This window comes from Diorhabda carinulata, chromosome 12, assembly GCF_026250575.1.
Source record: "Diorhabda carinulata isolate Delta chromosome 12, icDioCari1.1, whole genome shotgun sequence".
In the NCBI taxonomy this organism is placed as follows: domain Eukaryota; kingdom Metazoa; phylum Arthropoda; class Insecta; order Coleoptera; family Chrysomelidae; genus Diorhabda; species Diorhabda carinulata.
In genome coordinates this window covers 7,200,988-7,217,465 of record NC_079471.1, presented here as the reverse complement: position 1 = coordinate 7,217,465, position 16,478 = coordinate 7,200,988, and the positions used below count along the sequence as shown (strand labels likewise).

At 31.4% G+C, this 16,478-nt stretch overlaps 2 protein-coding genes across 29 annotated transcripts in view; one reads left to right on the top strand and one right to left on the bottom strand.

Annotated features, from left to right (window-relative positions):
• Positions 1 to 16,478, bottom strand: part of LOC130899969 (disks large 1 tumor suppressor protein) — a 1,257,949-nt gene that overhangs the window by 614,214 nt on the left and 627,257 nt on the right. The gene's annotated exons all lie outside the window — the stretch shown is intronic.
• LOC130899979 (pupal cuticle protein Edg-84A-like) lies at positions 5,168 to 14,909 on the top strand. The gene is made up of 4 exons (XM_057810252.1): positions 5,168 to 5,199; positions 5,919 to 6,090; positions 13,093 to 13,479; positions 14,684 to 14,909. The coding sequence occupies exons 1-4, from the start codon at positions 5,188 to 5,190 to the stop codon at positions 14,800 to 14,802; spliced, it is 690 nt and encodes a 229-aa protein (XP_057666235.1). The 5' UTR covers positions 5,168 to 5,187; the 3' UTR covers positions 14,803 to 14,909.

The window sequence follows — 16,478 nt, the reverse complement described above, 5'->3', positions numbered from 1 at the left end:
GCTTATTTTAACCGCAATAATTAATTTAAATGAGCAGTATAATGTCTACGTCCAATTGAATATTGTTTTACACAAATACAAACCTTTGAGGCTTGAAAAAAAAAGAATATTTAAGAAGTTTATGGTGACATTTCAACATTGAGGTGAGTTTAAGATATATTTTTTGAAACATAACTAATTGAGAGGAAATCTACGTGAATATAAAAGTGGGTTAATGAGGAATTTGACATAATAATTTGTAAATGTGAAAACAAAACATCGCAATGTTCATCTTAATATTATCGAAAACTCGTTTCTAAATTACTTCTCCAAGCTTTTGGGAAATGCTCTCATTATCATGTAAACTACAATAAAGAACAATACAATGAGAATAAGTTACAATATAATATACTAATAACTATGAAACCTATATTACCAGTAAATACATATTTGAAAGAGAAGGTTAAAATAGAGGTGGGTTTCCTGTTTCCTGAGTTTCTTGAAAATACTATCGATTTGTTAATCATTTTATCCAATCTACATTAGAGATAATGATCGCTTAATATCTAACATTAAACTAATGAAAATTTATTATTTAGTAATCAAAAATTGGTAATGTCAAAATCTTATTATGATAAAACTAAAAAAATGAATAAAAAAATTAAATGGGTTTTATATATTCATTAATATATTATATAGTAACGCTAATTATAGACAAAACATTTCCTAGAACTTGTAAGAATAAGGCGGTTTGTCCATTGGATCCAATTCCAAGATCCGAGATGAAGGAATGAAGTTGCTAATGTTTGTCCACAAAACGTCCGACATCCGAGATTCATCATCACAGTCTCCGCATATGCTGCCACATCGGAGAGTTCGCTTGATTTTCGGAACCAAGAAAGTTTATGGCTCCCTCCTTTTTTTTTCAGGCGGAGTACGCCCAAATTCCAAGAAAACCTTAGATTTCATGTCATCTCAATTTCATTTTATCCTACACCAAAACAAAACTGGTGCGCGTTTCGATAACTAAGATATCGTCTTCAGGTAAACGTAAACTCAGTTTACCTTCAGTATCTGTAGTGTAGTGGTAGTGTTAACAGTGTTTTTAGTGAAAACTATAAATACCTCAACATTTCAATTGGTGGAATGCACATCCTCATGTTCGTGTCTTGACGTCCAATTGTATTTCTTGAGCGACTCGTCAAAAAATTATAAGTGAATGTGGACACATACGAAAGTGGATAAATGAAACTTAATCGTCCTGTCGCAATTTATCATACAATATTATCTTTTCTATTGGACGAGGATGTATCCACCACTGTTTTGTTCTTCTACGTCTTCGTATATATAAAAACAATGCCGAAAATATCATTTTTCTACTTGAGGAGACATGATGTTTGTTTTAGCTGCACAATGTTTATAACTGGTCAGAAATCATGAGTTCGTTTCGCACTCCCAGCATCGAATGTAACTGTCCGTCATCCGAGTTCGGATCGGACCGTGGACAATAGCTCTAGCTTGAAAAATAGTATTCACTCCCAAATTGCGAAGAATCGAGATATCTCTAGTTCTAATTCTAATTATTCAGCAACGTCTCATCATACATATATGGGTGTTTCTAAATTCATATGAAAAAATTCAGGAAGTGATTGCTAGTACGAAATTAAAATGGGCTACAAGCTTGAAATTCTGTAATTTTTGTGCACAATTCGTGCACAACCGGAAACTAGCACTAGAAAAATTGCCAGCACCCTAAATATCAGCTATTCATCTGTGTGGATTTTTGAAATAGCAGCAGTTATATTCTTACCACATTCAAAGAGTTGAACCTCTTTTACACATTTTTCAAGAGTATCTATCATAAATTTCCACAATAATCACGTATGAGCTGACGGGAATCCTCATACGATTATAGAGCATCATTTTTAAAATGTTTCTTCAATGAACGTAGGGATTGGTATTGTAGGAGATAACTTAATTGGGCCCCATTTTCTGTTTCAGCAATTAAATGGAATTTCTCACACCAGTTTTTTCGAAAATTATCTCCCTAAATTACTTAACGATATCGCACTCATTATTAGACAAAACGTGTGGTTCATTCACCATAAAGATCCAGTACACTTCAGTCGTACTGCTAAGCAATATTTAGAAGCAATTTCAAACGTTGGATTAGTCGAGGAGGCCCAAGCATTGGCCTGCTCGATCTCCACAGTTAAATCATTGTGATTTCTCTTTATGCGGTTACCTAAAATCATTAGTCTACACGATACCCATAGTTGGTTCATATTATGAATCGTATTACATTTTACATCTTCACTGTTTTCCATTCAATTTATCAAAAAAATTATAAATTTTGCTATTTATGTTTTACGTGCAGCTATTGATTTTGGGAAAAAATTAAGACTAAAAAATATTTTTAAATAAAACAAGGATCTTAATAATAATTTTATTTTATGGAACTTCATCTTGAACAAAAGTTTTGATGTGAAATAAAGTGAGGGCTGGTTATTTCACTCCCATGTAATGTAACAGGAATATAGAAAAAATTCCCGTAGTTAGTCCTTTGCGAGAAACAATTTTAGTTAGCACCTTTTGAGGATGATATGTAAGGAAGAGGTGGGCTAAGGAAATTTTGTTATAGGAAAGGCCCATCTTAATTTCATACGAGTAATCACCTAAATTTTGTCGTATGTATAACCTACAACTATAAGTCGGGTAAGTTTTTCAGGCTCATGTTTATTTTTCCACTAAAGAGCTTTAATCAGCGTTCGGAAAATGGATTTATTATTGGTATTAAATCACTGTTAGCACACGCTACACCCACATCGAAAACAACTTTCCCGATATAATCAACATTTTCAGAAAAGCGTCAAATCAGAGGATAATACAATAGAAGCTTATTTTGTTCGGGCACAGGCGGAACAACAGTGTTTTACAAAATCGTGAGATATTCAAAACAATTTGGCTACAGTGATTAAATTATTATATTCAACTGTATACGATGTGATATGCTAAAATATCGCATAAATCTGATTAATCGATTATTTTAATAATAATGAAGAAATTAGTTTCCATTGTAAGGCTTTGTTATAAATTATAAAGAAAATTTTATATTAATATCTCGCAATTTCGTAGATTTCTAACTACCTTGGTTGCCAATAAAATCAGCACCTAAAATGAAGTGGATGTTTCGCTGTAGTTTGCAGTCGAGATAATTCTTGCAGCATTAAACATATTGTTAATAATTAATTGATGTAACCTGCAGTGGTTATTGACTTCCATCCTACGAGCTTTTTTATTTCCTGACTGTGTCAGCAAAAAATCAGTAGTTCCATTATTGTGAGGTTCAGTAGTTCATTTAGTAGATTCAGTACTAGTTAAGCAGTCAATGTCATCACCATTAGTGGTCGGCACATAAAATGAAATGTATGTTTCGCTGTAGTTTGAAATCAGGATAATCATTCCAGTATTGAGTTTTTTTGGATCATACATTGATCAATTGCTCAACTTTTGTTGTAGACTTCCTTCCTACATACTATCTTAGCAATCAAGAAGTGAATTTTCTCGTATTTATATTAACAAGGTATGCAATGCATTAAGAATTTGATTATTTCAGACAACATCTTCAATGAATAATAAGAGAATGACATAATGTAACGGATTTATTGAAATGGTCAATATGGAATACATAAATTTTAGTAATTAAAAATTTGAACAATAACTTATATTAACAGAATAATTTTATCATTTTACATTTGATGCTTTATTTTAAAACGTAGGTATTAGTCCAAATGTAAGGGTTTTTGATTTTTTCAGTCTATCATCATTTTTTTTCTCTCAATGCTATCACTTGGAAATATTTAATTTGATTAGCTACATTTTCAATAAAAAAACTCGATTTTATCATAGAGATTCACTCCACAATGTTAAATAGTTTGTTGCTTTCGTTTTCTTTTCGGGGTATGCGAAATTGATGGATGTAATAAAGTTTTCTCCAACTTTTTTCATTCTATACCACCTGAGAAAGTTCGAGTAAGGAACATCATCTTAGAACAAACTCGAAAGTATTTCATCGTTTTCAATATAAACAGAAATATAAGGTACATTATTTGTAACTGAAATGATTCAGCACATCTAAGATGATGAGTTCACAGCAAACAGGAGTTTTGGTGAAATTTAAAAAAGTAATTATTAGACAACAGAAGTCCAAATGCTCTTTCATTCAATTCATTCACAAAGTAGAACATTTTACAGAAAACTTTGTATCATATTTTAGTTCAAATTAATTTTCGTTTTTATTTTGAGACATAAATAGTTACTATTTGCTTGCAGCAAAAGTTATGAATAAAATAAAATGAAATAAATATCTGATTCGCCACAATTTTTCCTTTGCTGAGGGATACAACGAATTTAGGTTTGTAAAAATGGATGAAGCTCAAAGAAAACCCTCTTCCTTATCATGACTATCCCAACAAACTGTCGTAATCACTTTTCCGACCAAGGAAACAGTCTTTGTCTTTCTCAAATGGAGAATCAGGTTTCTCGGCTTCACAGTTATAAATCGATGCAAAAATAAGACTTATTTTTCAGATAATACAAGAAATGTTCGTCGTTGGTTAATTTTTGTAAGCTATACAGAAATGAACGACCCTTTCTAGTTGTCGCTTTCAAGATTTACTACACCCACAAAAATTTGGGTTATGGTGAAAAAAGTTTTTAAAAAAAGGTCTAGGAATCAAATTTAATGTTAGTTATTTTTTCTATAAAATTTTTTAACTACTTTTCTTCATTTTAACATAAAATAAATATTTCTATGTTTGTTTTATTGAAAGATTTTTGAATACATTTTCATACTATTAATCGCAATGTATCATATTTTTATTTCTTAATCGGCATGAATCAAATTAGAAACTGATTTCAATTGTAGAGAAAAAAAATATGAATTCTGCCATCGGTAACAAAATAAATAATACATTGAAGTAATAAATTAAATTAACGGAAACACTACGAAGTATCTATTTTAAATTCAACCCACTGTATACCAAAAGTTACTCTTACTTATTATTCGATCTACTCCAGCTGCCCCCACAATCAAAATACTAAGAATCAAAGATATCTTTGGCTCGCGGTACCATGCCGACCTATATAAACATTGATTCAAGATCATCCTGGACCACTCTGTGCAGATCTTCCACTGTACCATCCAAAATGTCAACCGAAGTAAGTACTATTTGAATTATTTTCAACGTATGTACGATAATTTAGTTTTTTCTATCATTTAATTTTTTTTTATGTTAAAAAATGTGAAAAATATAAAAAATTGTTTTTAGATTGTTCTCGTTTTTTATTGTTTATCGTTTTTATCACGTTGGATTTTATTAAATACCCAAGATTGCTTTTATTAAATAACATTTGATTGAAAATATTTCCGCAAAATGATTCATGAAGCTTTAATAAATATTATTTCACTGTAGTTGGAACGTCTCCAATAAATTTTATGATGAACGTCAAAAACAAAGAGCAGAAATTGATTTTTCTCTATCAAATATTAGAAACAACTATACTTTATTGACATAATTTATTTTCATCTCAATATTTTCATTAATTTCCTATTAGTCAATAAAAGCTATTATTAACTAAGTTGAATATTCCGTAATATTTGAGTAATATCAATTCACAATTTCGCATTGGTGCGCTTAGAAGAATTATTGGAGAAAGCGTCATAGTAAATAATTGATATTATTGTATCATTCAAAGCATTTGGGAATCTCAATTTAGTTATATTAAAAGACTGTGAAATATGATTCTTCGATAAGAAGAAAGAGCTAATCAAGCATTATCCTGAAACATATTTTTAAAAATAGTCATATAAGGGACAATACAGTAATTAGTCTACGTGAAAATATTTCCTAATACTGATTGAAGTGTTGTTTTTTCAGGTTATCGTATTTATTGCTTTCTTGGCAGTAGTTAACGCTGGAGTTCTCATTCCAGCAGGACAAGCCGTAGTAGACAACGATCATCAATACACTTTTGGATATAGTGTTGATGATCCTTACACAGGTGATAGCAAAAGTCAAGTTGAAACAAAAATTGGAGGGGTTGTGAAAGGTAAATTAATTCATTCAAATATCGATATATTCCGGGACTTCGGCGTTGTTTTGAACAAGTTTTCAATGAGCAATAACTAGTCACAATTCTAAATCAAGACTTCCTATTATTATTTTTAAATTTGTATCACACTTCATTGAGTAGTTATTCGTTTGTACGGTCAGTATCGATAGAATTTCCTAATTAAATTCTCACTAACTTTTAATGAGCACACTTCGTATACTTTTTCGTTTCTGATTCAATTTATTTACTTAACTTTCATATGCAACAAACTATTTTGCATTCATGTTATTCTATAATAGTATTTATAATTAAGTTACAAATTTCATGGCAAATTTTCGTTCGAATAAAACGAGGTTTCCAATGTAAAATAGCTTCGTCGAAAAGCCAATTATCCCAATAAAAGCTATTTTTAGTCATATATGAAAGAATTTTATCTAGTAGTATAGTAATAGGTACTAATTAGTATCTGTCGTATATGAGTCCATAGCAAAAATTAGTATGCGGCATGCCCATAATTAAATATTATTATTAGCATAGAAGTCGTTTATTGAGTAGAAGCTACTTTCCATTAAATCTGCCCTCAAATTATTGCGGAATGCGGGAAAAGATGATATCGATGTGATTTCAATTAGGAAGTGATTGTGCATTTTTTGCATTGTAAAATATTGAGCCCTTAACTAATTCTGAACGTGGAGTAGGTAGGTAAGGTAGTGACTCCGCGTTCCTAAGTGGATAACCATAACAATCTTTCTGAAATTGGAAAAGCGTACTTACAAATGACAAATTTAGTCACACCATACATACCCCAGGTGGATGAGCTCTGTTTGTGGGAAACTGATCTCAGCGCAAAGCAGAAGGAACTTTATTTTTGAAGTAAGGCGACAATGTGTAACTTGTATTTCAAAGAATTGTCCACAACAAGCTCTAGGAGTTTTACAGATTCAACGACGTCAATGGTGGTGTTATTTAATAAAAAAGGCAGCATGATAAAACGATAGTCTTTGAAACGTTGAGACAGAGATGATTAAAATCGCACCTTGATTTAAAGATGATTACTACACTAGATATGGTCCTATGAAGTGCCGTGAGATCATGGTTACCCCAAAAGAAAATAGTGTCATTTGCAAATAAACATATTTTACCACTGATGTCTACATAGGCGATGTCGTTTATAAACAGAAGAAACAAAATTGGACCTAGTACTGAGCCTTGGGGCTTGCAAGAAGACATTCACAAGCTTACTTCTGTTGGTAAGGTATGCGAGAGGTGTTTCCTTGAAACCGCAGTATTACAAGTTGTTGATTGAAATATTATGATTCATGCAGAGGTATGATGATAGACGTCTTTTCTTTTAAAGTGGATTAAATGTTAATGGACGATTGTAAATTAGACTTTCCTCTTGAATTGGAATTTCTGGAACCGTTAGTGGAAATCATATAAAACAAATGGAAAGTACGTCGGCAAAACTCACGATCACACTACCTGACTGCGTTTCCATAACCGAGTTACCGTATTCAGTGATCAAAGGTAAACTAGTGCGGAACAAATATTTTTTTAACTATCTATCTATCTATATATTAAAAATCATGTGTTATACTTATAGAGAAAATTATTTAAAGCAATAGTAGGAAAATGGGGTTGTTAATCAATGAGGTTTGTTGAGATCTTTCAAGAAATTAGTTCATAACTCGACTCATTCATTGAAACATATGTAAATGACTGTATCGTTCCTAGTTAAAAAAAAGTTATTATAAACGTTTCATGTACCATCGACTGATTCCCAGTTTTGCCTCATTTCTTTCCCGATTTTGGCAGTACGAGGTCGGTTCAACGGAAAAGTCACTTTTTAATAAAAAAAACAACATATTCTACAGTAGATATATAGAATAAAAGACTATCAACTTTCCAATTTTTCAAGCCGCCACAAAATAATCTTCTGATATAAATATTTACGTAACTTTTCTTTGGTTTCTCAAATTTTTTTCCGAATATTTAATTAACTTCAACAACAAGAACCGTTTTCTTTATATGAATAATAAAACTAGTCTCTGTCAGATTTGTGTCAAATTTTGACAATTATTAGAAATATAGCAGAAGCTTGAATATATTAAACGAAAAAGTTCGCTGTCGATAAACTCTTTTCGTATTTTCATACAGAAAGAATAAATGTAATGAATCATTTTGATCTTTTAAATGGAAGATATAGATACTTTCTCATCTCCACTCCTCAACCAACAATTTATTTTTGTGATAACATAAAAAAAACTATACTTTACAAGTCTCTAGCATATGAAAACATGTTCTTAAATTGCGTTCTTAAGGGTGAATTAGATGGTTGGGCTAGCATTCACGCTACAATTAAAAGATTGGAAATATATTTTGCAGAAATACAATATTTGTGAGATGTATTTAACGGAAAATTAGTATTGAAACACTCTTTGGCTAGTCAAGAGTCCAGATTTAACACTGTTTAATTATTTTCTTTGATACAAACACAACGTCCAACATTTGAGGTGAATTACCATGGTAGTCAATCAGAATAACATGTTATTAAAAATATGTTAAAAGGTTGAGATGATGAACTTAAAGCTCATATCAAATTTTTATTAACAAATAAGTTAACAGTTTATTATTTAAATATTAATTCAAAATGTCAAATAAATTTTCTTTTTAACTTTTTTTATAGTATATAAAATACTTTTTTCTACGTCCGTTTATATATTCACGTTTTTTTTCATTCATTTGCATTTATGAAGAATGTTATTTCAGAATCGGTCAAAAGCGTGAAAACAGTACCGTAACGGTTCATTTTTTCATGCTTTTGCGTTAAAAAAGTGCCGTAATGTGTAATTTTTTAACGCAATTATGGAATTATTTTATCAAAATAGTGGGCTGTAAACGCTTACTTTTTCATTTCAATTCGGTTCTAGATAAACCGTCACACTTTTATTTCTTGATATTCGTTCAAGAAAATCCGTTTTTTGTAATTAAAAATAGTGTAGTATTAGTATTAGTGATGGAGAGTAATAGTGAAGAAAATTTAAACTGCATGCTAGAAGATGTTGAATCGACAAAACTGCAGCAAATATGAATTTTCTCCCTGAGAAATCCAGGGAACAGTATTTAAAGGAATAAAATTTTTTTATGGAGTGGCGTGCTAAAAAAGCCATAAACAGCTTCATTGCTAGCTTACTTTGAAACTAAATCCAAAATGAGGAAGTCTTCAACACTTTGGTCGACTTATTCAAAACTGAAAGGCACCCTAATGGTAAATAACGACGTAGACATCAGTAAATACTCATTGCATATAAACCCAAAAAATCTAAAATATTTGCCCGTGAAGAAATTAATAAGTTTCTGTTGCAAGCTCCAGAAGATCATTACCTCATGCATAAGTATGACAGCAAAAAATTTCAATATTATTTGTAACATCTTTCAGGTTGCTTTAATATTCGGTGTAATGATCAATAATACCGAAAATGTTTTAATTAACATAGTACCTGATACAAAAACTCATGTTCAACGTCGATTTTCTGTTATTTATAAATTAAACTTGATAAACGTTTATAAAAATGAAAACCAATGGCCCACAAATGTCAAAACAGATCATTTCTTTTCACAGTAGGTATATATATGGAAAATGCAAAACCCAAGTTGTAGGTATCAATACCTTTTCAAAAATCCCCTCACTTATCGCAACATATTTGAATTAACTAATCCAAAAAACTATATTTGGCATACATTTTGACGATCTTCGGCGTCTCTATTAGTGGATTCCGGTGGTGATATAATTTAACTAAAGAAACACGGCGGGTGAAAATCCAACACAGTTGCGGAGGGTTACGTAGACGACTCAATAAAAAACAAAATGAATCCCGCAATGAAAATTTTAAAGGGAACAACTAGTTCGACTTCAAAAAAATTGTAAATCGATCCTACGATCATACCAACAATCCAATAAGTACTGATACAATTTTAGACGATGTTATTTTTTTAAACTCGTTAATTGTTGCCAATTCAAATACCAGATTAATAAAGCTCACAATTTTACTTTTCATATTACTGTTTTGCAGTGTATTACTTTACTCACTTGTTGCATAAATAACTATTATTTTCTAAATGTAAAATTATGATCATAATCATATTTTTTCAAGTACCTAGAATAACTGATAAACTTAAAATCAGATTACAGCTATCTTGGTTTAGCATCATGTAAAAGTTTACTTGGTTCCACATTCGCAGTGTTATGTATATGTTATGAGTAAAAAACAAATTTGATGAAAATGGAGGAAACGAAGATGGTATTCATCCTAATAGAACAATGTTTCCAATAATTTTAGTATTCTTTGAAGTCTCGTTACACGAAACTAGTCCCATTGGAATTTGTTCTAAACATATTTTGGAATAAACAAAACAAACGAGGAAAACAACAGTGCTCGAAAGTGACTTGTACATAAATGTTGTGTCTATACAGTTTTTGCGCGTTCGATGGCTTTTTGACGAGGACCAAAAATCCACTAAACGTGGTAAAGAAAGCGTGAACCAATGGGAAATCAACTCCCTAATCACACTTCCCTGCGCCTTTGTACAAATAATCTAGAATTTGGAAATTGTATGATTCATTGAATGACCTAAAAACGTGAATTAACCTTCAGCTAATGATGAACATCAATTATGGTAAAAGGAAAATTAATTTACAAAGAAATATTACTAGGAAGTAATACCAATAAATAAATGACGTGTCAAAGTGTAGCAATCAGAAGTGTAATAAATAGATTAAAACCAAAACGTTATTTAAATATTCATAAGACTTTATGGGTTGACAAGAATTTAAGTTTGTTAATTAAAACGGTAATAGATTTCTAACGAGTGTTGTAGTTATTTTTTTGTCAATTTCATCATTTTTATGCGAATTTTATTGACGATTCACAAACTATTTGCATTTTGATTAGGCTACAGAACGAGCTGAAGTCGTTATAATGCACAGTACGTCAAATTACATTTCTGAAAAAGAGCAAAACTATTTTTTGTGAATGGAAACTTAATTTACAAACTTTCGACTGTAATATAATTTTGTTATTAACGGCAAAATTGAATTAAATTCTGAACAAATGATGAAACATTCGCGAAAAAATATGTAATAACTAGTAATACGGCTAAGTGTTGAATTATTTCCGGAAATATTTCGATCTCATGAATATTTAGGACTTTGTCATAATGGTAGACGAGAGAATTTTGCTAAATATTCCGGATTAATTTTAACCCACTAGGTTGTGTTTAAATTTGATCAATTTAAGAACAATAATATTTAACGTTGTTTCATTTCTTTCTCCAATGAATAGCAGCAGAAATTTTGATTGATATAGTCTTTCAAATGCAAGGGTACCTAATTGGAACCCTTAAAACTTAAAAGGTGTGTCAAAGTTGTCTTTTCTGTGGCGTAACCAAAATACTACTTTCAATTAAGAAAATAAAGAACATTTTCAGCAGAAAATTCTGCAGTTATCATCTGCGCATACTAAGAAAAGCATGACGAGTGAATGAAGTCAATTTACAAATTTCTATGTGGAAAATTATTCATGCCGAAGAGCTGGAACTTATTTTTTACTTAAGAGCTCAAAAGTGTTCTGAAAATTTCATGAAATTCCCCTGAAAAGCAGATGCGAGAATATTTTTTGGATAAGTACATTTGCAAATTCAATCTTTTCTCTGACATAGAGTTTACATCTGAATAGCTGCTCAAAATGCACAGCACTGAGCAGAAAAATTCCTTGAATAAAGTTAAAAACAAAGTTTTTTCACAATGCTGCTTTTGAATTGACTTGAAGGGGAAATAAAGGACCTTCAGCATGCGTGGTTAATTTTTTAGAGATAACAGATTATTAAAGGAAACTAGCTAGTTGAATAGAATATAACCATATTTTTTTTCGAACACTGCCCACGATCGAAAAAAATCATCCGACACATTGAGTTGCTAATACTAAACGGCAAAAAAGACATATGTTTAATAAGACTATTCAAAATGCTGAAGAGTTATTTATTTAGAACCGAATCATAATTGAAAGCACACTATTTCCAGAGATGTAGATGAGCCGACTGCCTAAAATTTCAACTATCAAAACACGACAACAACGACAAAAATATATAGAATAATAAATTAATATATAAAATTATAATGCTGCCGTTAATTATCCCATAAAGCAATCTAAAGAATTGTCAAAATCAACTGATTTCGTTTGAACAATAGTTGCCGAGGAGTAAACAAATACTTTGGCTGTGAGTTTCTGTATGGTTTATGCGGTTATTTGTTGGATTCAAGACCTTATTATTCCCATTTTTGTGCTAAATGTTTTTTTAAAGAGTTACTACTTAAAGAAGTGCGAAATTTCTTCCTGGAAATGTGGCTTTGTTGGTTTTTTTTTCGACTATGCAGTGTTGTGCTTATTGAGTAGTGAATATAGTCTGAAAGCAAGCTCAAGATTTGTGTTTGTCGTTGTATCTTTCAGCTGCCACTGGGTTATCACTTTACAAACTCAAGAAGTATTCGCTCATGTTTGAAAAACTTGAACGCACTAATGGAAATTGATGTTTAGAAAAACCAAGTGTTTTAAATCGAGTGGAAACTTACATGCTGCAAAACAGCAAAAATACTCAGCTTCAGCTGTATCAGTTCCACTGAAAGAGATCTAAAAAGTAACTATGGAGTCCTCTAAAAAGTAATTATGGAGTCCTCTTAACATCATCAAACAATACAAAACTACTCTTACTACCGAAGAAAACCAAGAAAAGCTAACACTGGTACATACAAGAGAGTCGATTGTTTTCCCCACGGCCACCGTTTTAACGTACATTAGTTGTCTTCTCAAATTACCTAATTGGTATATAGAAACTGTTAACAAATAAAAAAAACTGAATACTTCTGTGATGCTTTATTTACTAGAACTCTAAAATGTCATTTCCACTATAATATAACAATTATATGATGATCTTATTTTCCAGGTCAATATTCACTGAACGAACCTGACGGCACCCGCCGGATTGTTGATTATACAGCTGATGATATCCATGGTTTTAATGCTGTAGTAAGAAAAAACCCACAAGTACAAACCCACGTATTAGTACCAGCTGTAGAAACTAAAATAGCTGCTCCCACTCCAGTAGTATCAAATGTCTCTCCTGTTGTTGAAATATCTAGTGTTACGGCATCGCCAATTGTAGAAGCTAAAAATTCCGCTGTTACCAAAGTAACAAACGTTCCTACAGCTTCGGTAGTTTCTCATTTATCAGCTGGACCAGTTTCTCACGTCTCACAAATTCATACTGTCATTCCAGAAACTAGAATTACTCAAACTTCGCATGTCGTACAAGCCCCTCCTTTACCTTACAGTAAGTATTGAACATGATTCAGCATTCCAAGCTATCAAAAAGAAATATAAAGATTTCTTACATAATAAACTCTTACCATTACTCTCTAGATTATTTGAATTAAATAAAATAGGAAACTATTGGAATATTCAAACGCACCAACAGAAGAATCTTATCATTGTGATTATCTTGGCCATAATCGCTTCGTCGACGAACTACCAATAATTTTAAAAAAGATAAAGTTATGCTAAACAAGTTGAGCCTAGCTTGCAAAGAAGTTGCGTTGAACATATATAAGTAGACAAAGTTTTTTACCAATCCCGTTGCTAATAAAAATCTTATAGTGAACCATTTGAGCATTGAGCACGTATATTAATACTCAGTTCCCGATATTGAACAGCATGCACTGTAATTCCTATCGAAAACTTAAGCTGTACGTTGTTTAATAGGAAACTAATGAATTTGTTAAAGATGGTAACAGATGAGACTATCCAGCTTTTCTGCCTGACCAACCAAACGAAAAAACTTCAGTTTCAGTTTAGTATAAAATTGTTTATTGAAGGTTTCTCTCTTTAGTTTTGATCAAACTAAAGAAGGTTTTTTAGTTACAAACTAATCACTGTAAACATAAATAGTTCATTAGGCAAATTATCCATGAGTATGCAAAGTATTTTGTCTAAATATTATTTCGGAATAGGTTATATAGAAAATTAAGGATCATTTTTATTGGTTATAATTTTTGACACATACTTATTTTAAGCAAAATGCTTTATCACTAAAACTTATCAAAACTATCAAACAATAGCCGGAATAATCTGGATAAAAATACTACAACTCTTCGTGAATGAAGAAATTATGGGCACAGAATTTGAAACATCGATGTTTTTGTGTTCATTCAAGTGACAGTTTCCAATCAAAAACTTCATATTTATCTTTTATGATCATACTTTCTGAGCAACATTCTTAAGCATCCATTCGAGTGCCTTACAGCGACTTTTATTCCGTTCTGATTTTATATGACGTGGTTTCATCCCAAGAAACAGAACGGTTATGGTTCAGAGAAGAGAGATGATTTGCGTTTTTGTTCTCATAATGACGAGCAGACTTTTAGCGAATACTACACATTTGACAACACAAGGAGGGAAGCGTCTTTAGATCCACGATGTTCATGTCATGTTTGTTTCATGCTATTTAGATTTATTATAATTCGATTTATATCTTCCAGGTGTCGCTGCTTATTACACAACCCCAGTTAGACGTTACACGTATTCCGTTCCTCATAGTTATGGATTTTGGAACACGCCAGAATATTACTCACCTTACCCGTACAGTTTCTACCAATGAACAGATTGAAATATTACGTATTGCTTTGGACGTGATATAATATAATAATTCTTTTTTGAATTCTGATGTGTTTCTTTGTATATTTTTATAAATAAACATTAAAATTTTATGTTTTTTTATTTAATCAAAGAGGTTCAATGATTTTCAAGACGTATTTTAATGTAAAATTAATAAATGGAAAACCATCACTTGAAATTATTGGAAAAGTGACCCTACAAAAAATAAATTGCGGAGAAAACAAACAATCGAATTCAATTTTCAAACCAACTTTATTATGTAACGCTGGGGAAATACTTGGAACATTGAGAATTTATAACAAACAACCAACCTATCAATGTTGTGTAAGTCGGTATATTTATTGATCGTACTGAATAGAAAAAAAAGCAAGTACAGAAAACAGTAGTAGAAAAAGATCCGTGGAAAATATTCGATGAAAAATAATAAGAAACGCCGAATGAATAGAAAGTTATATTCGGATTTATCGGAATAAAAATGAGGGAAACTCCTTTGGGATAACACTTGATATTGGAACCTCAAATTATCTACTTCTTGACTTGATCAAATGGAACTCCGATTTGAAAGTATGATTGTAACATAGTTAGATAACATAACAGCAACTTCTACTAGTAATTATGTGTATTACTCAATAATACCTCATTAAAAAAAGCAGTTACGAATATAATCATATGAAAGAGATGCATGAAATTGAAACTATTTTTGAAAAATGTACCAAAATATTCCCTTACTTTTCAGTCACTTCTTCGTTAATAGAATGGACGATTTTTTGATAAAAGTATTATTTGGTTATTGTTTATTCTTTCGCACGAATAATCTCTATAAATAAGTACTTAACTATTCTGATAACATTCAATTAAAGATTAATGGGTAAGAACTTCAACTTAGCGATAAGATGCAAAACTTACGAGTCAATTTGGTGAAAGTTTTCTCCTACAATATGTATTGAAAAAAAGAAAGTGTATTAGTAGAAAATAATCGACCATCAGAAATACTAAAGATAATGTTTCCAACAGATGAAACTTCAGTAAGCCCAGTATCTCCAGACGGTCAACATGATAGAAAAAGTTACAGGTAATTATGGATTTTAATGGAACAAGATGTTGGATGTGGGATAGATCGTACATCGTACACAATATAAAGAATAGCTAGAAGATGATTTCTTCTTCTCAATCTGAAATTATTAACAATAATAGTAAGCAGACGTATACTCCTAAGAGAATTAGTTAATTAGCTATGTAGGTACCTTCTGAAAGATTGAGATAAAACACCAACGTTCCCCTATGATATAACAGCCCTTCTTTTGAAATATGGTCCAGTGTTTAAGCTACCACTTTAGAAGCATGAGACGCGTGTAAACTTTCCAGCGTGTGAATTTCTGAAGTTTTGGCACCAATTTTGCGTTAACCGAGCCGTTCATTAATTATTTGATCAATAGTACCTAAGCTGATGCACAATTCTTTAACAATATCGCGTACAGTGTCGGTCTTCCAAAATGAGTTTTTCCTGATCGCTGACGTTTTCATCTGTAAAGGTTGGCGCCCTCGTTCGCGTTCAACTTAAACAGATTACGAAATGTGATTCATAAACACAAACGCCAGCGTTCGCGTTTCAACGGCTAGTCAACGTAAGGTCGAACGTAACGCCAACAAGAGCGTCAG